The sequence below is a fragment of the Ostrinia nubilalis genome, chromosome 17, assembly GCF_963855985.1.
Source record: "Ostrinia nubilalis chromosome 17, ilOstNubi1.1, whole genome shotgun sequence".
In the NCBI taxonomy this organism is placed as follows: domain Eukaryota; kingdom Metazoa; phylum Arthropoda; class Insecta; order Lepidoptera; family Crambidae; genus Ostrinia; species Ostrinia nubilalis.
In genome coordinates, this window is record NC_087104.1 from 1,135,835 (window position 1) to 1,158,767 (window position 22,933).

At 39.9% G+C, this 22,933-nt stretch overlaps 4 protein-coding genes across 7 annotated transcripts in view; 2 read left to right on the forward strand and 2 right to left on the reverse strand.

Annotated features, from left to right (window-relative positions):
• The window catches only part of LOC135079810 (resistance to inhibitors of cholinesterase protein 3), a 46,217-nt gene extending 41,164 nt beyond the window's left edge, over nucleotides 1-5,053 (forward strand). For all 4 annotated transcript variants that reach the window (XM_063974424.1, XM_063974420.1, XM_063974421.1 and 1 more), the window contains 3 exons: nucleotides 606-678; nucleotides 1,168-1,223; nucleotides 2,164-5,053. In XM_063974424.1, the coding sequence (XP_063830494.1) occupies nucleotides 606-678; nucleotides 1,168-1,223; nucleotides 2,164-2,292 (258 nt within the window). In that variant the 3' untranslated portion in view covers nucleotides 2,293-5,053. The remainder of the gene's footprint in view (nucleotides 1-605; nucleotides 679-1,167; nucleotides 1,224-2,163) is intronic.
• Nucleotides 5,054-5,797: 744 nt separating this feature from the next.
• LOC135079811 (NADH dehydrogenase [ubiquinone] 1 alpha subcomplex subunit 11-like) lies at nucleotides 5,798-6,930 on the reverse strand. The gene is made up of 2 exons (XM_063974425.1): nucleotides 6,343-6,930; nucleotides 5,798-5,900 (listed from the first exon to the last, which is right to left on the reverse strand). The coding sequence occupies exons 1-2, from the start codon at nucleotides 6,845-6,847 to the stop codon at nucleotides 5,890-5,892; spliced, it is 516 nt and encodes a 171-aa protein (XP_063830495.1). The 5' UTR covers nucleotides 6,848-6,930; the 3' UTR covers nucleotides 5,798-5,889.
• Nucleotides 6,931-10,085: 3,155 nt separating this feature from the next.
• On the forward strand, nucleotides 10,086-12,041 carry LOC135079807 (F-actin-capping protein subunit alpha). Its single transcript, XM_063974416.1, has one exon. It carries the CDS (start codon nucleotides 10,116-10,118, stop codon nucleotides 10,980-10,982), a length of 867 nt encoding a protein of 288 aa, XP_063830486.1. The 5' UTR covers nucleotides 10,086-10,115; the 3' UTR covers nucleotides 10,983-12,041.
• Nucleotides 12,042-13,494: 1,453 nt separating this feature from the next.
• Nucleotides 13,495-22,146, reverse strand: LOC135079776 (uncharacterized). The gene is made up of 4 exons (XM_063974377.1): nucleotides 22,068-22,146; nucleotides 21,828-21,925; nucleotides 16,020-17,061; nucleotides 13,495-15,105 (listed from the first exon to the last, which is right to left on the reverse strand). The coding sequence occupies exons 1-4, from the start codon at nucleotides 22,144-22,146 to the stop codon at nucleotides 14,963-14,965; spliced, it is 1,362 nt and encodes a 453-aa protein (XP_063830447.1). The 3' UTR covers nucleotides 13,495-14,962.
• Between the last annotated feature and the right edge of the window lie 787 nt (nucleotides 22,147-22,933).

Below are 22,933 nucleotides of genomic sequence, written 5' to 3' on the forward strand. Positions count from 1 at the left end.
CTCGAAAGTTACATTATCCACGAGTAACATAGGCTAAATTTTATTTTGGAATAAAATAGGGTTCCGTAAAATATGTAGATAATGTAGTCCATGCGCGCGAAGCCGCGGGCGGAAAGCTAGTAGCATATAAATTACTGCAATGTTTTCACTATACAGTTGAAGTGCAGCTAGCAGCAGTACATATACCAACTGTCCTCCCACTCTTGAGTTGCTCCTCATTTTGCTTTCTTAATTAATTTTTAATTATTTTTGGTTTCTGTTCTTGTACACACGGCCACACCGTTAACTATCCATTTCCGTTTTTGCTCTCGCTCTCATCAAATGGTGATTCTTTGCGATAGAACGAGACGACATTACAGGCAATGGATAGTTAACACTGTTGCCGATGGTACCTTAGTGCGCTTACTTCGACAGCTTCGACTTGACCTTTTCTATAATATTAAAACACTCGATTACCATTCATTTGTCAGATTTTAATATTTGATCGATTACTTTTTGATGACGCTTTCCTCATCTATTACAAAGCGCCATCTCACGGCGCAATAGGACAACTCGTGTTCTCTTTGACAAAGGCGTATAAAATAATGTCTTTTTGTTTTCTTCAGACGGTGGTGAGCGGCAAGATGACGCTGTCCCTCATCCAGGACGCGCCGCGAGACACTCCCGACCGGGATCTTGGTTAGTTCAGATTATCTTGATTCAGTTTTTTAAATTGTTTATGGAGGCCTTGAAAGGCATGTACCATCGGCAACAGTGTTAACTAACCATTGTCTGTCATGTCGTCTCGTTCTATCGCAAAGAATGACCATTTGATGAGAGCGAGAGCAAAAACGGAAATGGATAGTTAACAGTGTGGCCGTGTGTACATGTTGTGCTGAGAAAACTACTCAAAAGAGGAGTTCTAGTCTACTTAGCGAGATTTGGTGTCTTCTTACTAGTGCCTAGTTTGCTGTTTAAAAGATGTCAAATGATATTTTTTTCGACGACATCGTAAAGGTAGCAGGGAAGCGCTGGACGCAGGCCGCTACCAATCGATCAACGTGGAAAGCATTAGGGGAGGCCTATGTTCAGCAGTGGACGTCCTATGGCTGAAATGATGATGATGATGATCTTTTTTTTTACGATAAAGGCTTATAAATAATAATGATTTTAATTGTTACTTTTCAGAATCAACAGTAGACGACTTCACAACAGCGAGTGGAGTCACGCAGCCGGCCGCTGAGGTGAGCTTTTAGCACTAATTAATGCTTAATATTTGATACGCTAAGTTAACGTGTATGCAAGCAGAAGCAGCAAGCAGGCAAAATTGAATCTAAGCCCTTGGATTAATAATCCATTGGATTAATAAAGCCTAAAGCCCGGTCTCTGAGCACGTAGAATTTTGTCCATTGACCCCAAGCTACCCATCCTTATCGCTCGCGCGTAATTATGTTGCTGTCGCGCTCGCACTCACTGCGGGCGCCCATCGCACAGTCGCGACAGCAAATGATATTGACAGATGGATAGTAAGCACAAGAAAAGTGAGGCACTTCAAATCAGATTACTAGATCACTGGTTTAGTTTTTCCCATAGAGATCTAGAGAGATGCCAAATAATGCGCGGTATCAGTACTCAACGTTCAAATAATCTTTCGTACTAGTACTACGCTAACAATGTAAACTGTTTACATTATGACGTCGCTGCTGTCATCATTGCTGTCACGAGCAATGTGTTATGTTTTTGGGCATATTGCTGCGACACTGGCCCCGCCCACTTTTCACATCTCCCTTTAGTTTCTGTGATCTGTGATTTTTCCCATACATTTTAACAGTTGACAATGTTGTTGACAAACACTAGTGGAAACCCATATACAGGGTGTTAGGTAAATGGGTATATGAGCCGACACTAGCCCATGTTAACATGGGCATATAAATGGTATTGTGAAGTCAGAAATTTGATATCATCATTTTATTTTTTTTAATTTTCATACAAAATAAATTTTATAAAATCCGATTTATATGAAAATTAAAATAATTAAAATGAAGATATCAATTTTCTGACTTCACCATACCATTTATATGACCAATTGACCACGTTAACATGGGCTAGTGTCGGCTCATACCCATTTACCTAACACCCTGTAGATTTATTTATTTATCATAATTAATTTTTACCTCATTACAGAAAGACGAAGAGTTGTCCGACGAGGAAATCGACGAGGAGATCGAGATAGAAGAGATCGAGGAAGAAGTTGAAGAAGTTGACGACGAGGAAGAAGAAGAACCGAAGAAGAACTCGGTCCAGAAGAAGTGAACTGATTGTAAAGGCGCGGTACCTCGGCATTAGAGGGTTAGATTTTGATAGAGCTTCCATCGACAACAAGAATAAATTGTATTGACAAACGATTCTGAAACGCTTAATGGCAAAAAATGGAATATTATTAATTGTAGCGCCATCCTAATAATGTCGTAGTTGGCTGGGACGGTTCAGTGTTAGAAATCGTTCGAAAATCCAATAATTACAGAAGGAAAGTCAATAAGGTATCTGTGGTGCAATATAAAACATAGATAACAAATAGCACAGACCATGTTAGCGTCGCTTCTGTTTTGTTTATTGTCTGGCTCTAATGAATGAGCATGAGTTTTCTTTGAAACTACTTTTAACTAGGGGGCACTCATTCGAACATGAAAAGATTCCTACAAGCTGTACAAGTTTTTGCTACTCACGAAGGCGAGTGAGCTTTACTTGTGTGTGCACGTGTACATGCACAAAAAATAGTGATGTCTATCAAAACTTTTAAATAACTAACAGTAGCGAGCCACCACACATGTAAATCTTGTACTCGCTTTCGTGAATTGCAACAACTATACTAAATATCAAGCAAATTGAAAGCATAAATCATAAAAGAGGACTGAAGTTTCGATGGTAAATGCCACATTTATTCTTGTTGCTGTTGGAAGAACAGATGAAACGTAGATATGTGCGAATATTTTGTAATACATTTTTTACTGGCTTTGAAGTTTAAGGATGTTAGAATAATAGTTATAGATATATATTTAGGCTTTATTTCTTTGCCACTCATTCTCTGACTTCATTTTTGTTACAATTATGTCATTGTGTTATACTTGTGGATGTGTCATTGATAAGTTGAAAATAAGATTTAAACCTCTAATGTCGATTCAAAAGAATAATGACGAAAGGAAAGATAATTTTGACCTAAGATACAGATTTGATTATTGCTCTTTTCAATTATATTCGCATAGCGTATGCATATACTTTAATTCTATTGAGTAACCAAGCAATTCTATCTTTGGTCATTGTTGTCTTGAATTTGTCAAAATTCTGTACATGTACTGGCAACTTCTAGCGCTACTTTTAAGCTCTCCATATCTAGATAATATTGAGTGATATCGCGAGTCTTAACATAATATTAGGGTCAACTATACGTTAAATTTAACCATTTTGTCGTGCGGTCTCTGTGATCACAGATATTAGTTAAGTCCGAGAGCAGTTTTTTCAAATGGTAACACTTATTATTTTTTACTTTTAGTTCGTACTGATTTACTGATGTCTCAACAGGGGAGTTAGAGGCCAGCTCTTACAATTACTGAGCCCCGATTACGGTAATTTTTAACGTCTCCAATCCAGACACGCTTCTCGATTCTGCGATACGATTGGTCGTTCAACAGCGTACGTCAGCCGTTTTGACCAATCGTATCGCAGAATCAGAAGCGCGTCTGGATTGGAGACGTTAAAAATTACCGTAATCGGGGCTCTGGTCGGTTGAGCCATTTTACTATCATACCAGTACAATATAAAGTTCAAGTGTCATATTTTATAGTTCGTTTTTTGCTGTCGGAATGTTGAGTTGAGATCACAGTGACCACATTTAGTAAGATGTTTTCATCTTAGATGTAAATTTCATTTACTTACGCATTGACTAAATATTTCTCGTGAGTGTTGAAGGAATAAACAATCTAGACGTAATGTTGCTGTAACTACGAATTTATATTTAAAGTAATAGTACAACTTTCTGGTTCAGTTTGTGCCAAATTTTCTTCCAGCTTTTTATTGTTATTGCTATAAAATAGAAAACATTTTGTATTATGATTATTGTACTCAAGCTCAACTTAAATTTACTATGTTTATTGTATATTTAGGCCAATTTTTAAGTCTGCAAATTAAAAGCCAAATTTTCCCTATATTTTAGATAATAGCTCAATAAAGCCCCAGTCTAAATTTTAAGTAGGATATTAAAATTTGCACCCGTGTGAGTTTGTGGATATAATTGTGCATTTATGAATAATTGTGCAAGTGTATTTATTTTTTATTCATCATCATTTTATCACAATGATAATGCCTATTGCATTAAAGTATGCGCTGCTACAAACAGTTGTTTTGTTACTATACCTGTAAGTATCTGTGGCACAAAGAATATTTGAACTTGGTGACACGATGCAGCGCATGGCAATTAAGAAGTAGCTTTATTGCTCTCTAGAGGGACTAACTTTTATGTTTAAATGTTGCCGAAATGAACACGTTTCATTGTGTTATGTTATTAGTGAATAGCTTAAAATGAGAATTGGAAAATTAGCGACCCTGGAAGGTTTTCATCTGAGTGATATTGACGCCCAAATATTTTTTATATTATACCTATCTTGACCCCAAAGCTCTACTAGTTGCAGGGAGATGCTTTTTATCTGTCACTATAGCTAATTTTTTACACACATGTACCTATATTTTTTACATCAGTCAAAACCTACATATTTTAATCTTAAAAATGAATGTTGGAGGTTAATTCAATTCAAATTAACATTAAGATTACTAGCTTTGAAAGTACGATATTTTTACAGGATATTATGTTCTTTGTTTAAGGCTTTAGTACAGATTTAACAGTGTGAAGCTTGAACATTCCTATTCTCATTTGTATATTAACCTATTTGGTATACATAAAAACTACAAATATAATTTATTGTGTACTTATTGTAGGACAATTTAACATTTAATTGTAGCATTTTCGTTGCTTGTTATGTTTTGTTTTTTAGTTGTAAGGAATAAACGTGAATTAACTTAATTCGTTTTTTATTTACTAGCTGTGCCTAAAACTAAGATGATCTCATGGAAACCCAGAGGTCAAGCCACATTGCTCATAGAAATTAAATAAAACACAGGTTTTAAAGTAGTGTGACTAATTTCCACTGTTAAATACTCAAGAAAGTTCTTTCTATCTGTAACTAGCTGACCCGGCGAACTTTGTTCCGTCTTAATGGCAATAAATAAGCAGACTTTTTTTTTTTAATTTCGAACGGGATAAAAAGTATCCTATGTCCTTCTCCTGGCTCTAAACTACCTCCCTGACAATTTTCAGCTAAATCGGTTCAGCCGTTCTTGAGTTATAAGTGGAGTAACTAACACGACTTTCTTTTATATAATAGATATAGATACTAGCTGATCCGGCGAACTTTGTTCCGCCTTAATGGCAATAAATAAACAGACTTTTTTTTTAATTTCGAACGGGATAAAAAGTATCCTATGTCCTTCTCCTGGCTCTAAACTACCTCCCTGACAATTTTCAGCTAAATCGGTTCAGCCGTTCTTGAGTTATAAGTGGTGTAACTAACACGACTTTCTTTTATTATATAGATATAGAAGAGATCGTTATTAAACACACCATTTTTAAATTAAACATCTAGATACCAACACATGAGTTATTCAACTACATGTTCTTTAGTTTCTTTACCAAACAAAAGTAGGCATATTCTGGTTCGCTAGAGTATCACTTATGAGTTATTTTGAGGAATAAGTAAAAGATTTATGATTTAAAAAACAACAATTTACTAATTTATACTTAATTAGAGGTTTAATTACATATTCTTCATTGAATGAACTAGTCCTTTCACTTCCTTGTTTTTACTTAGATTCTGAAAACAAAAAAAAACATTATTTAATATTTGTTATTTAAGTTTTTTTTTAACTCAAATATTGTGAATTCCAATTACAAGTGTACAAGGTTCTAATAACAAAATAATTCAAGTGTACATACTTATATTGAAAATAAAGATAAGCTAACATGTGACAGTAAAAACATGTTTGTTATGTATTATTGTGTGGCAATATGTGTTCCAACTATTACACAGCAACTTGTCTTACAGGAAGGTAACATTGGAATATTATTTTTGTTTAAATGTTTACAGAATATAGTTTGTCGATTCTAAATCCAATCCAAATGTTGTTAGCTAGGAGGTTTGATACTTCAGTTGTCAGAGATTTGAAGAAGTTGGAGTCAATTCCTGAATTGATGGCATATTTTACATGATAACTAAAGTTGGATACTGTGAAGAAGTAGTAAAACAATAATATTACCTGTGGTATAATTCTTCAATTCTTCGATGTCTTTCACTATGCTCCAGTCACGTTTGACGGATTGGATCGTTTTTGTGGCGTGAGGCACTTGCGGCAGCAGCTCCCAGCCTTCGTCGATAGCGGTCTTCTTGACCACGGCCACTAATCCCAAGAGCACCGCCATCGGCACGGAAATTGTTATCGATCTTTGCCAAGCACCAAAAACTGAACCAGCAGCCACTCCACCAAGGAAATAATTTATCTTGTCATTCTTGCCGCGAATGTTCTGGGCTACGTTAGTGGTCACGGTGAAGGCTGTGGCCATACCGACCAAAGGACCGATGTACCACATGAATCGTCCAGCGGTAGCCACAATACCTTTAGGCTGTGAGTACATAAGCACATCGAACGTAGCTGCACCAAGACCGGATAATGCGGCATATTTGGAAGTCACAATGCTTTTCATTAAAATATCCTGCCCCTCAGGGGTGTCGTAGTATTTATATTTCATCATATTTAGAGACATTGTTGGATTTATTCAGGTCTTTTCAATAAAAATAGTTACACAACACCACCACTACTTGCTGACGGACATTTACGAAGTCAGTTTAATAATAATATGACAGCTGACAGTGACAAAAAAATAGATTAAAAAAATGAAATTTTGTAATTAAAGAGCATAAAGACAAACAGAATGTAAGCAATTAAACAGTTATAAGTTTTAATTAACTACAGTACAGAATACATTTTATTTATATTTCCACAGAAATAAGCGACATGGAAATTTAATCTTTGACTAGCTTGTTATAGCCTGACCAGGAACATAAAAACCCTCGCCATGTTGCGGAAAACTAATGGTACTAATTTCTTTTAATGGCAACAGTAACTGAAAACTTCATTATAATGTCACCTTGCATGTCAGTTTATTGCTGTCATAGTGTAAACAAACTTTATTTTAAACTAGCTTTCCGCCCGCGGCTTCGCCCGCGTGGAATTTTGTCTGTCACAGAAAAACTTTATCGCGCGCGTCCCTGTTTCAAAAACCGGGATAAAAACTATCCTATGTTCTTTCCCGGGACTCAAACTATCTCTATGCCAAATTTCATCAAAATCGGTTGCGAGGTTTAAGCGGGAAAGCGTAACAGACAGACAGACAGACAGACAGACAGACAGACAGACAGACAGACAGACAGAGTTACTTTCGCATTTATAATATTAGTTGGGATGTGCGCAATTGATTTTGTGAATAAATTGCTAAAATCTTTTTATAGTCGTGAAATAAAAGTGGTTCACAATGTGTTAAAGTATTTGTCGAAGAGAAATACTAAGGGTTCGGACAATATTTTCATTGAATAATGTTTCCGACAAAGGTTGTCAAATTGACTGACATGTTTATCGTATAGTACAGTCAACTATGAAAATTAGCTGTGGTTTGTTTCAACTACCTATTTTAAAGTTTTTTGTCACTTTTTAAGTGTTGAATTTTATGGAATTGGGAAAGAAGTACCGAGTTTGAAGCGTTCTTAGCAGACATTGCAGTTGAATATTCAAGTTCTGAATTTTATTATTGATGAATAATAAAATAAATCCTACTAGCTCGATTGATGGTTTCATTTAATTTATTTAAACCAGGTTATAGGTGTACCAGAATCTCATGGCAAACAAAAATATTGGAAAAGTGTGTTTTTCATATGGCAATTGTCTATGGTTTAATTGTCACCTGTCAAAGAAAATTATGAAATCTGTCAGTCGCTGCAAAAATTTTGTAATCTCTTCTTGACTATTTGTTATTTTTGTGAAAAAGTCGAAAAAGCTCAAGTAAGTCATATTGTTTTCAATGTGAATTGTAAAATAAGGCACAATTCAAAGTCAATCTTTGATTCTAAACGCGCCGTCGAGTTGACAGTGAGTTGGACTGAAATGTTTGATACATTTAGCTTATTACCCAACTGCGTCAGAAGGAGGTTTATATTTTTTTTATTCTTACTTAATAGCTGCTTTATCGATGTTTTCAGGTATATCTCACAAATTGGTGCAGAGGAATGGTCAAAATGTTATGACCATGTAAAGAAAATTGAAAAAGATTTCATCAAGCAAGATTGAATAATGGAGAAGTTTCCAATTTTTTTCTTTTAAATAAACTTGAAATAAATATAAGTAAAACTAATAATAATTGTGAAAGAATCATGAAAATATCTCTACAAATAAATAAGTTACAGGGCCCTAAAGTTGCGCATAACTATTCACGCCGTTTTGATCGGTGTATTCACGCACGACAGTCATTCGGGGTACAAACAGTAAATCACCCCTGATCCAGTGCTGTTGACAGATCCATATTTTATTAAATCTATTTCTATTTTTTTAAGTCACTCAAGATTCTTTCTTAGTAAAATTTTGTAACCTTTTTTTAAATATCCCAGACCTGGCCATTTATATAAAAAGAACGGCACCGCCTGTTCCAATTCCACGCTAAAATAAGTATGTAGGTAATTTAAATAATTAATTTCCCAGACATTTCTAGATCGATTTTAAAAAAAACTTCACCGTCTTTTTAGTTTTGGTATATATTTTAATCCCATTCAGAGAAATATAGTTAAAGGCACTGGGTCTCTATCAGAAGGAACTCTAGGGGTGGAATCTCCATTGGCGTGGGTTAGCGGGCAAGGAGATAATATGTTGGATGGTTGACAATCACTTTCCCTACAATTTAACGTTCCACCAAACTCAACACGCTTTCAAAGATAACCTCGCAGCCGCTTGCTCACACTTGACATGACACAACTGATTGACAGTTACCTTTTTCTGCGCATCAGGCGGGTGTTACGTTTCTTAGGAATCACAAACCTTCCGCTCTACAGATTTATACAGATAACATAATATTAGGATTGGTTGGTACTATTAATCATCAATAATAATTTGCAGCATCTGTGTCCGGCGCCGACATAGCTTTTTTTAACATCAGGAAACTTCTCCATTGAAATGTTGGAAGAACAATTTATTTACAACACCTCTTTATCTTGATCATCTATTGAAGAACAAGAAATGCAAGTGGAGTTCTTAGAATCGTTTTCTAGTTATGAATGAAGTGATAAGTTAAAAGTATGGTGCATAATAAAATTAGTTACTTTAAGTAATATACGATTTATTTATAACAACATTCTTCATACTAATACCTACCTAAAATGTATATTCGTACTTCATGTTCATTAATATTAAAGTCATAAAAGTAAAAAAATAAATAGTATCAAGATTGTTTATTCCAATTTCCCCAGTATTGCTCTCAACAAAGTTTATTTTCCCTATTTGCCATGAGATTCTGGTACACCTATACCTATAATAATATTTTTTCATTAATTTATGAAAATATCAAATTAGCCCGTAATTCTGAATCCTGATACATAAAGTTAGCCTATTAATTTAACACAGGTACGACTGTACTCAGTGTTGCACTATCAAATGCAATTGACGCGCCTCTATGCCAGGGTTTTTATGTTCCTGGTCAGGCTATAGTGAAATTACCTGTATCGTTCAAATACTCAAAATATTTAAACGAAGTATCTAAAATATTTTATTCATTACTTTGCTGTACTTTCTTACAGTAGATTTTCTGTCATAAAAATTAAATAATTATTTTGTTTACATAATTTTTTTTATGAATAAACAATCAAAAATATTTAATCCTTTTGTTTTTTTATAGAATGTCAGATTATATCTATAACAAACATTTTGAACGTTACTGGCGACATTTTTTTGCACATCCGTCAATCCCGTCATTAGTGTCAAAAGTATCAAAAATGGCGGCGGACGGTGACGAAGTGATTAGTGATCAGGAAAAAGTTAGAATTGTTTCGGATTTCATCCTTCATTCGCCACCTGGGGAATTCAACGAAGTATTTAATGATGTGAGGGTCCTTCTTAACAACGACAGTCTACTCAAGGAGGGCGCCAGTGGGGCGTTCGCGCAGTACAACAAGGATCAGCTCACGCCCGTCCGCCTCGAGGGCTCGGAGCTCCACACTTTGATAACCGATCACAACGAGCTCGGTGGCGGTAGATTCTTCGACCCACGGTCAAAGACATCCTTCAAGTATGATCATTTACGTAAAGAAGCGTCCGATTACGAACCGTACGAGCCCGACAAAGTGGCGGAGCCCTGGCGGGCGGCGCTCGACGAAGAGCTCACGGCGTACGTGGCCGCGCATTACAAGCACGTCGCCAGTCTAGTGGTCGGTCGTGCTCTAGAGTCTGGCGGCGTTTCACTAGTGGCGTGCATCGAAGACCATCAGTTCCAGCCGAAGAACTACTGGAACGGGCGGTGGCGCTCCGTGTGGACGCTGACTGTGGGAGCGGGCCCGGCGGAGCTCCGGGGCATGCTCCGCGTGCAGGTGCACTACTACGAAGACGGGAACGTCCAGTTGGTGAGCTCGAAGGAAGTCCGTGCGCCCCTGGTCGCGACAGGGGAAGCTGCGACCGCGAAAGAGTTCGTTCGACTCGTGTGCGACGCTGAAAACGCTTATCAAACAGCAATTTCTGACAATTATAAGACTATGAGCGACACCACCTTCAAGGCGCTCCGACGACAGCTGCCGGTGACGCGCAGCAAGATCGACTGGGCCCGGCTCGTGTCGTACACCATCGGCAAGGAGCTGAAGAGCCAATGATGTCCCGCCGCTGCGCTCTGAGCCGCAGCGGCCGCTCCACGCCTCTGTACATATTTGCATAAGAGTAAATCATGTTCAAATGTTTATGGGCACTGGGGCTTCCTGCTCCCATGTGTGTATTTATCTATGAGTATATAGAGAAATCGCTATCATAACTGTTAAATTTTATTGCATTTTGTTACTCTCAGTACAGAAGGATTATAATGGTGTCAAATCTCTGAAGTGGCTGACAATTGGACAGATCTTTTGCTTACTGAAAGGGACAGTTCAACAATTTGTGTCCATTTTTGTTGGTAGCGTTGCAATTATAAAGTAATATTGTACTTAGGTGTGGACCTGCTCTAGAGCAGTTTAAGAGGTCTGTAGCAGATTCCTATGACTGAAACAGCAGTTTGAATTATTTATTTGCTTCCCAAGAGCGGACGGTTGTGTAAGCAATATAATAAAGAAGATTATTTTTATTTCATTTTTGATTTTAAAATTATGCATGTCAATTAGTGTAAAAAGTATAACCCATAAAAATCTATAGTTTTACGTAAAAGAGATTATTACAATCCATCCAAAATTGAGTTCATTCATTTTAAATCAGTATTATTTGTATCTTGAATATTGCTTGCATGACAGTGAATTTATGTGAGAATTGAACAAGAAAGGTATAAGGGATGTTTCCCAATGGTGCATTTAAAATGTAGTTAATTTAATAAAATGTCCACGTACCTAGCTTTAATGCAGCGTTTATGAGCATAGCACAATATATTCAATATTTTTCAATTTACAAAAACATTTAATTGTCGCATTTTGCTCAAACGTAATCTATGTAACTCAGATGAAAACGAAGAATTATAAAAGTTATGTCCATATAATATGGTTCTTGAAAGTGCGGATGGAAGCATACCTTTTTTTTATATTAATGTAATAATAATTATAACACCAGTAATGGTTATTTTGTAATTATTATAATTATTTTTAATAAAAAAACGTACATTATAAATCCAAGTATTCTGTAATGTATGATTGAATTCATTTGAATAAAAATATATATTAAAATGTTGCTAACTACTGTTTTCTTTTTATTTCGGTTGGTCAACAGAATGTGTATAGTAGTTTGTGTGAGGAAGTTGTTGAGCAGGATGCGAGAGACTGATAAGTGTAGTAGGTACACAGTTACACACGTTGACAATATTTTCGAGTTCAAAGCACAGTATTATTTGAGAATGATGGAACGATGTCGGTGAGTCATCGTGGCCGCCGCCCCCCGCACCTGCGAGTTGCACTCGGCGGTATGCGAACCAGTTTCGTAATTGCCCCTTGCACTGGAAACTTTAAAAATTGCATCAAACAATTTTAATTTCAGTGTCCTGTTCTGTTCACATTTTTAAAACTGACTGTTCTCTTTGTTGCCATTTATATTGTTTGGCTCTTATCATAATACAACGTATTTCTGGGGTGTGTCATTGAGATAAACGCCGATAAAGGAGTAAGGACGATTATCGCTGCATAACAAATAGATGAAGACGTGTATAACAACTGTCTGGCTACCTACTTTCTAAACCAGTTGGTTGACTTGTAAACTAATTTGCATACATGTTTAAATAATAATGGGTTCAATAACCAAATCAAATCTAAGCTGTCTAGTCAGTCATTTGATACGTCGTCGATCGAAGGCATTGCACTTTATGTAGTGTAACAGTATGTATGGCATGATATTACTAATGTAGGCACGACGACTAGTTTTATGCTGATGCTGAACTAAAATACTAAAACTAAAAACCTACTATTTACTTTCAAAAGTTTGATAACTACGTAACTTGCCGAATTTGATTTCTAATTACCTATTACGCCTCTACTACTTTTGTATTACCTACTCGGATTTTTATAGACAAAGGAATTAGCATTGTTATTGAAAGGCGACCGATTTGGGAAACAAAATGCTTGTCTGACGCATCCTCGTATGACGCTTTCGATTGAGAATCGGAAAAGAATACCGGGTGTAAATGAAATGGAGCAGTAAATAAGGGACAATGCTCTATTCACGTAGGTACCCTATTTAGATACTTTGTACTGATCGGCGCTACATCACTGAATTTTACAGAACGTAGTGGTGTGTAAAACGAAGTTTTATTACACCCTGTATAACTTGTGAATGATGTGCGTGAGCACGTGCGAGATATTATAAGATGAGGGCGTTTATTTCGAGTCGTTTGGCATTCCCAGTCGGTCAAAATACTGATGATGTATGTAATTATGTCACTTCCTGACTCACTTGGTCTGTTGTTGTCAGCAGAATTCCATTTTTCCTGGTCGTAATTTACCTATAGGTACGCTGAAGGATGCGTACTTACCTACCTACTTACATTAGCTGGATGCAATAAAGTATTGAGTATTGAAAATTGTTTAATTAAGGTAACTAAAAGCTGTGCGTGTGTTGTTATGTCGTGTAAATCACATAGCTCTAGGACTATAATCCGTTATGGAGTCTGCGCTGTTTGTTATTTTGAAAATAAAAGAACGGTAAAGACGTCTAAATGAGTATATTCACAGCCTAAACAATGCGGCAGTATGACATAATAGTGATATCATAATTACCTACTTACGGAGTTACGGCACGCGTACGAAATAAATACTTACTTAACATTTTATAGATCTAATTAAGTTAACATTAACAATGCGAGTAGTACTTAATTACGACTAAACAGCACTAACCTTATTATTTTACTTACAATAAATAACATCATTCTTTAATACCTACATAAAAATACGTTACTAATTATTTAGCTTATGTTCTAATAAGAAAGATTTCAATAAATTGGTCCCTAAATCTACCTATTGAAATAGGTAAAGTTGTATTTTTATCTCCAACACAGCATCCTCGACAGAATCAAACAAGTGACTTGAAACAAAAATAGTATGACGTGTCTAAAACAAGAAGCATCACCCAAATGTAGTCATAGTCAATGGGTCCCGGGATCAATACCCGGTCGTGACATAACTCGTTGCTTGCGTCTGGGTGTACTGGGATTGGAAATCACGCACGCTGTCGGGAAAAGGCAGATTCCTTGAAGAGTGAAGAAATCGACGAGTTCTCAGCACCAGCCGACAAGTTGTCCCGAAGTGGTGGTATGGCCAAGCCACTTCATTCAGACCCACCACCATGCCCCTGATGACATGCCCAATGGGCAGGGCACATAGTACGCAGAACTGACGGCCGATGGGGCAGAAAGGTTCTGGAATGGAGGCCGCGTACCGGAAAACGCAGCGTGGGACGTCCACCTACAAGGTGGACCGACGACATCGTAAAGGCAGCAGGGAAGCGCTGGACGCAGGCCGCTACCAATCGATCAACATGGGAGAAAAGCATTGGGAGAGGCCTATGTTCAGCAGTGGACGTCCTATGGCTGAAATGATGATGATGATGAATGATGATGATGATGCCCCTGACGAAACCCTAATGTTGTGACTTGCAAGTTCCTTGAAAGGGGTCTACCTACAACCTACCATGCTAATAAAGAATTTGAATTGTTTGTGACTAATGAGATCTCACTAGAGATAAGTCAAGTTAAAATAAAGCATACCTACTTACTTACTTACTGAAAATACAATTTAACGTTAAGTCGCATATTTTATGAGGTCCTGTAACTCCCCTGGGACTGCTTCCGTTACGTTTGCTCGTTTGACTCCTGTCCCATAAAAAAGATCCAATTGACACGCTATGTTTTTTGTTTCATCAATATCTTTTAATCGACCGGATCCGTAAAACTATTCTAAAAGTCACACACTAATGTTTCCATCGAGGACGCAGACATCGATTTTTTTACAGTGCTGTAACAAGGGCGATGAGAGCGGTATCTAAAAAGACCTGACTAACAGAAGACAAGGGCGCAGCTAAAAGCTTACATTAGGCATATAAAAGACCGGCCTAGTTTCCGCGCTGCTTTGATATATATATCTAGACACTATTTATATTCTAAAATCTAAAGTAATCAACCAGCAGGAGGGCTGTTCCTCCCGTAATAGTAGGGGTAACGGACGTAGGTCGCGTCACGTCGGAACGGGGGTAGGTAGTAGGCGCTGGGAGAGGGTAGGCCTCGCGGGTACCCTCCGATTACAAACTGCGGCTGGAAACCTGGAGATATAAGCAGTATTATTCGAATAAGTAGGAAAAAGAGGTAAAAAATGTTGTAAAACATGGGCTCAGTAAGATCCCTTTAACTTTCAAAGTGCTTGCAAGTAGCACAGTCACGGAATGAAAAGGTTCGTCAGTTTTCAAATTGATTCCTTCAACGAATCGCGAGCACATATTACCTTTTGAAACTATGTTACAGAATAATCTCGAGTTAGAGAAAATAATCTTTAACTGTTCGTCAGTAAAGTTCAAAATTATTCAGATCAAAGTTGTTTGACGATTTATCTTGTCAAGATTATTATGATTGATAAACTAAAACCTTCTTGTTGGTTCAACCTGCCATTATTATTTCTATAAAAAAAACTACATTTTGTAACATTGCACTGATGGGATAGAAAAATAAACAAGCAAAACCTTATTCGTTAGCAAACGTCATATGTATTTATTTAAATGTTAGCAGCACTGTTTCTTGCACTGTAATGTTGGCAGGTTTGACTCTTACAGTACCTAGTGCAAGCGAAAACCGACACTAAGGTGACTTTTTTGAGGTTTTCATTCCGCGACTGTACATTTAAAAGAAGAAACTGAGGCTGGGTTGCACCATCTTACTTTAACTCTGACAAACGTCAAAAATTTGTCAAACTCTAAACAAAAAACGCCGGTTATCGATAAAGTTACAGTCAAAGTTAAGTCGTTAAGTGGTGCAACTCAGCCTAAGAACATTGAAAATTCCTAAAGAATCATGGCAGTATAGAAGCAGTCCAAAATATTAAATTTTATTGAGATGAAGACTTGAATTGTGAACAAACATAAACTTAGTAGGTAGGAAGGAACCTAAATCATCATTAATCAGACCCAAGTTAGTGACAAGATCTTTTAGATGTCAAATAAAACTAAAAGTAGTAAAATCTTACCTGGTGGAGGCGGCACCGCCACAAAGTTCTGTGGAGGCAGCACCACAGCGGGTACCGGTCCCTCTATTCCCGTTGGAACTTCAAGATCCTTTTCACTATCGATGATGTGAAAACTTGCTAAATTAGGGTTCATTACTTCACCAAGTGACGCTTCTTTCGGAGTTTCAGCATTTGGATTCGTCAGTTCTTCAATCGGAGTCGACGTTTGGTGTTCTTGAATTGTCGGTGCTAAATTTAGAGAAACGTTTTCCTCATATTTTGGACTAGATAATTCTGTTAGTGCTTCAGACATTGCTTTAGTAACTGTAGTGTTTGAGTTACTAAGATCTTCTTTTTCTTTGATTAACCAATTTGCATTAGAATCATTGTATTGTACATCCCTTGTACTAGCTATACGTGGCTCAGGCGTAATATTGTGTTTTTTAATGTAATTATCATAGTAATTATTATAATTTAGTGTAAAAGTGCGAGTTACTGTATCAGAATAATCTTTATACGCCACTTCAGGATCATCAAATTTCTCTTGATCATCATCAAATTTGGCCAAACTTGGACTATACGCTTGATTTGAATTTCGGGCAAAATAGTTACTGTTTTCCGTATTTCTGAAATTGGCTTGGCTGTAACTTTTGCCTTTTCTTGTTGAGTCATGAGTTGGTTCTTCTGCAGCATCACTGAATGTTATTTTGAGTGTCTCAGTTTGTTCATTGTTAATTTGTTCATTCATTTTTGAGTTCATTTCAGTTGTAAAAATATCTTCTGGAATGGTATTAATGCTGTTTTCATCATATTCGGTGTTCTTTCTTGGCGTAACTTCGTTGAACTTGCTCAAATAGGCGATTTCGTCTCTATTCAGAGTGTCATAGATCGGGTCTTCCAAGGGTATGCCTTCGGGAATGTCCTCGAAGGAGAACTCGTGGGTGATGACAAGTTCGCCGCTGTGGTTGAGGGACTTGGCTTTAGTGAAGAGATTGTCGGAAGAGTGGTACTCCGGTGATTCGTGGGTGATGCGGGCGGGGCAGTCTTCTGGGATGGTGTACATCTAGGACAGAAAACATTAAATTATATCTATTCTTCATTTGTATTAATGTCTCTACAAATTAAAGCAAGGTATTCACTGCTTGTGCATATTGTAGTAGTACCTTACCTTACTAGCACTGTGTAAGTTTTAAATTACTTAGATAGTGAAGAATTTTAAGATCAATGGTATGGTAGCAAAATATCTGTGAAGATCCAACTAAGAACTGCTTACTACTTGAATTTGAGAGGATTTGATTCCTCAGCTGCAACTCCTGTGTAGCTAGGATCTAAAGGTTAACTGTCATTACTGTTACTGCCAATAAAGCCCAATTAAGGCCAAGTTTGCCGCCAATGTTATGCTCCTTTGCCCAGCTGTGGTGTGGTCCCCAGGCGTGGAGTGTGGCTCCCGGTTGTGGTGTTGAAAATTCTGTTCGGTATGGCTCCTAGGCGTAGTGCGACCCCAACTGTGGAGTTTGGCCCCCATCTTTGGAGGGTGGCCTCCATTTAGGAAGGATGGCCCCCCATCGATGGAGGGCGGCCCTCATTTAGGAAGGCTGGCCCCCCATCTATGGATTGCGGCCCTCATTTAGGGAGGGTGGCCCCCATTTAGGAAGGCTGGCCCCCCATCTATGGATTGCGGCCCTCATTTAGGAAGGGTGGCCGCCCCTGTGGAGGGTGGCCCCCATCTATGGAGGGCGGCCTTCATTAAGGAAGGATGGCCCCCATCTATGGAGGGCGGCCTTCATTTAGGAAGGCTGGCCCCCCATCTTTGGAGGGCGGCCTTTATTTAGGAAAGATGGTCGCCATCTATTGTGGGTGGCCCCCATCTATGGAGAGTATGGAGGGTTGCCCCCATCTATAGTGTGTCCCACCTGCGTGTCGTTGGCAGTGGGCGCATAGTAGTCGATGACCCGCACGTGGGCGGGGCGGGTGCGCGCGCGCGGCCCCACGGCGTGCACGCGCGCTAAGGCAAGACATTCCCCCCAAATTGATCAGATGATCTGGTGAAGATTGGTTGCGGGAAGCATCTGGATACGGGACCAGGACCTGTTTCGGAAATGGCGAAGCAATACCCAATCAAGGACAAGCTCTCAGCTGCAGTGGAGGTACCTGCGTGTCGTTGGCGGTGGGCGCGTAGTAGTCTGTGACGATATATGACCTGGTGAAGGTTGTGGGAATCATATGGATGCAGGTAAGTAGCCCAGGATTTGTAGTTTCGGGAATGGCGTTGCAATGCCTCTGATATTACCCAATCAAGGACAAGCTTTCAGCTGTGGAGGTAAGTACCTGCGTGTCGTTGGTGGTGGGCGCGTGGTAGTCTATGATTATATATTATGTCATGTAGCTTAGAAAATGACGGAGCAATGCCCTCAGATGTTGTTGTTGTTTTCAGCCAAATGACGTCCACTGCTGGACAAAGGCCTCCCCCAAGGTTTTCCACAATGAACGGTCCTGCGCTGCCCGCATCCAGGCTCTTCCCGCGACCTCAGATACCCAATCAAGAACAAGGTTCTCTCTGTTACCTGCGTGTCGTTGGCGGTGGGCGCATAGTAGTCGATGACGCGCACGTGCGCTGGGCGGGTGCGCGCGCGCGGCCCCACGGCGTGCACGCGCGCTATGGCTATCCATCTTGGGTTCCCCACAAATTGGATAGATGATTAAAAGTTGCTTGGTTGGTTGCGGGAAGCATCTGGATGCGGGACCAGGACCTGTTTCAGAATGGCGAAGCAATATCCAATCAAGAACAAGGCTCTCTTAGTTACCTGCGTGTCGTTGGCTGGCGGTATTCACGTAGTAGTTGATGACGCGCACGGAGCGGGTGCGCGCGCTATGGCACGACATCCCCCCAGTTGGACTGACGATCTGGTGTAGGGTGTCTGGATGCGTGCATTATAGGACCTTTGGAAACGGAGGGGAAATACCCTCTGGTGGGAAGCCAACAACGCGCGGGAGGAGACGTGCGGGCGGCGTACGATGACTAACGTCACCTCGGGCCGACAGCGTCATCATCGGAGGCGCTCGGCTCACACACCAGCCGTTAACTTGGTCATGATTATCGCCAGCCGTTAACTTGGTCGGACGTGTCAGCGCTATGAAAATATTAAATTTAATTATTCATTAGCAAAATCGCGACCTACATTCTCGGAACTCGGAAGTGTTCTACTGTGTCGTTCGTTTCTAATTAGACACCGAACTTATTATGTTAAGTGATTCGACATAGTAATATGGAAGGAAGTCCCTTCAACCGGAGCGCGCTCACGCAGCGCAGCCCTCCGCCCACGCCCTCGCAGCGCGCGCCCCCCGCCGCCCCCGCCGAGCACGTCATGGAACCACTCGAAGTGGTGGCCACTTCAGAACTCCAGAACTGGATGAAGAGCATCGAGCAGTGCCTGAATGAGGTGTGCATAATCTCATCGGAAGGAAAACTCAACACTGACCAGAAACTGAGGATAAGCAACCTGTGCAGAAGGGTGAGCCATGGAACGTCTCAAATGGCCTTGCAATACCAGTCACTGAAGCAAAAAGCTATTCAAGCTCACAGTAACGTACAGGCCCTCAAGGAAAACCAAGACCTTTCAAAGCAAGTTCAAGACCTCAAAAACATAATTGAAGTGACCTCTAAACCAATCTCGGGAGCAGTCTCCTTTGCTGACGTGGTTAAAAAAAGCCCTGACAATTTTATTCAGCCCAAAAATGTAAGTTCAGTGGCGATTTACCCCGCGGATAAAATGAAGTCAAGCGAGGAGACCAAGAACCTAGTGCAGAAAATTATCAAGCCTGATGAAATGAAATTGCACGTGAGAGGTCTGCGGAAGACTAGAAATGGCGGCGTCATCATCAGCACCGACTCAAAAGATGACATTGAAAAGCTGAAGCAATCGGCGCAATTAAAAACCTCTGGCCTTACTATAGACGAGACAAATAAACGGAAACCCAGGATGATTGTACTCGGAGTTCCTGCTTCTATGCAAGAAAATGAGGTTTTTAAATGCATTTACCATCAAAACTTAGCCGAGAAACTACCAAATACATCATTTGAAGCATTTATGTCATCTGTTAAGCTAAGTCATAAATCAGGTAAGAAAGATGCTGAAACCTGCAATTATATCCTGGAAGTCTCAGCTCAAATACGAAAGACCATAATAACAAATGACCGAGTTTTTGTGAATTGGTCCTCGTGCCCTGTAAGAGATTTCACTCTGGTGACAAGGTGCTTCAAGTGTCAGCAGTATGGACATGCTGCTAAGACGTGTCGGGAGGCCACCATGACCTGCGGCCACTGCGGAGAAGTGGGTCACGCGCTGAAGGACTGCACGACAAAGGACGAGCCATCAAAATGTGCGACCTGCTTACACTTCAAAAAGCCCAACAATCACAAGACAGGTGACGCTGAATGCCCTGCTAAAAAACTTGCAGAAACAAGATACATTAACTCCATAGATTATGAAGGCGCTTAAGGGCTACCTGCGAGTTATTTGTGTTATAGTTATTATTTATTATTAGATAGGTAGGATAATTTCTGACTTAGATAATGTATTCAATTTAGTTCCATTTATAATATTAGTAAATAACCGCAAAATTGCCGATCACAGACTGTTCTACTAACCTTAAAACCGAAATCATTGTACTCGTAAATTATTATTTTTGTTGACACAGACACTGCCGTATGTAATAGAAAACGCTCAGTAAGCAATATTAAGTAGCACACTGTAACCATAATAAATGATTTTAATTCTTAGATTTTGCTTAATGTGTATAGATTTAAATTTTTAGTATAAATATAATTTGTATGTAAGTGGATTATTTATGTATAATATTAATATGTATTTTGCTAATGATAGTTAATTAAAGTATAGTTAAGCCTTTATTTCGCCTGAGATACAGGAATAAATTTCCTAGTTCAGGCACATGTATAATTTTACCTTTTGTAGCATAAGATTAGCCTAGAGTTTAAACTGTCAAATAAGTTATACAATAAAGAATTTATTATTATTATTATTATTATTACACTCGCCTTGGGACACCACCGTCGACGCACGAATACCGCGTATCTTGATAATGAGGGTTTTCGCGTATGAAAAATCCGCCAGATGGCAATACGTAGCGTAGACGCGAGGTCCAAATGCTGCATGATTGGTTATTTTTGACATGACATTGACAGATATGTCAAAATCCACCAATCACGCAGCAGTCAGACCCCACATCCACGTCCCGCCATCTAGCGGATCTTTCATACGCGAAAACCCTCATTTATTGTAATTAGGCTGGTGAGAATTACAGCACCTATTTTTATACAGTTCGCTATTTTATTTCCTACTAATATCTGTAAGGACCCCTAACACCATCTGATATTACATAATCAAGGATAAGGCTCTCTTAGTTAAGTACCTGCGTGTCGTTGGCAGTGGGCGCATAGTAGTCGATGACGCGCACGTGGGCGGGGCGGGTGCGCGCGCTACGGCAAGACATTTCCCCCAAATTGATCAGATGATCTGGTGAAGGTTTGTTACGGGAAGCATCTGGATACCGGCAGCCCAGGATCTGTTGTTTCAGAAATGGCGGGGCCCCTCAGATAACCAATCAAAGACAAGGTTCTCAGCTGTGGAGGTACCTGCGTGTCATTGGCGGTGGGCACGTAGTAGTTTATGACGATGTAATATGTATCTGGTGAAGATTGTGAGAAAGGGAAGCTTATGGAACCGAGTAAGTAGCCCAGGATTTGTAGTTTCAGGAATGACGGAGCAATGCCCTCAGATATCCAATCAAGAACAAGGTTCTCTCTGTTACCTGAGTATCGTTGGCGGTGGGCGCATAGTAGTCGATGACGCGCACGTGCGCTGGGCGGGTGCGCGCGCGCGGCCCCACGGCGTGCACGCGCGCTATGGCTATCCATCTTGGGTTCCCCACAAATTGGATAGATGATTAAAAGTTGCTTGGTTGGTTGCGGGAAGCATCTGGATGCGGGACCAGGACCTGTTTCAGAATGGCGAAGCAATATCCAATCAAGAACAAGGCTCTCTTAGTTACCTGCGTGTCGTTGGCTGGCGGTATTCACGTAGTAGTTGATGACGCGCACGGAGCGGGTGCGCGCGCTATGGCACGACATCCCCCCAGTTGGACTGACGATCTGGTGTAGGGTGTCTGGATGCGTGCATTATAGGACCTTTGGAAACGGAGGGGAAATACCCTCTGGTGGGAAGCCAACAACGCGCGGGAGGAGACGTGCGGGCGGCGTACGATGACTAACGTCACCTCGGGCCGACAGCGTCATCATCGGAGGCGCTCGGCTCACACACCAGCCGTTAACTTGGTCATGATTATCGCCAGCCGTTAACTTGGTCGGACGTGTCAGCGCTATGAAAATATTAAATTTAATTATTCATTAGCAAAATCGCGACCTACATTCTCGGAACTCGGAAGTGTTCTACTGTGTCGTTCGTTTCTAATTAGACACCGAACTTATTATGTTAAGTGATTCGACATAGTAATATGGAAGGAAGTCCCTTCAACCGGAGCGCGCTCACGCAGCGCAGCCCTCCGCCCACGCCCTCGCAGCGCGCGCCCCCCGCCGCCCCCGCCGAGCACGTCATGGAACCACTCGAAGTGGTGGCCACTTCAGAACTCCAGAACTGGATGAAGAGCATCGAGCAGTGCCTGAATGAGGTGTGCATAATCTCATCGGAAGGAAAACTCAACACTGACCAGAAACTGAGGATAAGCAACCTGTGCAGAAGGGTGAGCCATGGAACGTCTCAAATGGCCTTGCAATACCAGTCACTGAAGCAAAAAGCTATTCAAGCTCACAGTAACGTACAGGCCCTCAAGGAAAACCAAGACCTTTCAAAGCAAGTTCAAGACCTCAAAAACATAATTGAAGTGACCTCTAAACCAAT

Coding starts and splice junctions, on each gene's coding strand:
- LOC135079811 (XM_063974425.1), bottom strand. CDS start 6,847: ATGTCTCTAAATATGATGAAATATAAATACTACGACACCCCTGAGGGG.
- LOC135079807 (XM_063974416.1), top strand. CDS start 10,116: ATGGCGGCGGACGGTGACGAAGTGATTAGTGATCAGGAAAAAGTTAGA.
- LOC135079776 (XM_063974377.1), bottom strand. CDS start 22,146: ATGTCGTGCCATAGCGCGCGCACCCGCTCCGTGCGCGTCATCAACTAC. Junction 21,926..22,067: donor CGCCAGCCAACGACACGCAG/GTAACTAAGAGA, acceptor CAAGATGGATAG/CCATAGCGCGCGTGCACGCC. Junction 15,106..16,019: donor GGCGGTGCCGCCTCCACCAG/GTAAGATTTTAC, acceptor TTATATCTCCAG/GTTTCCAGCCGCAGTTTGTA.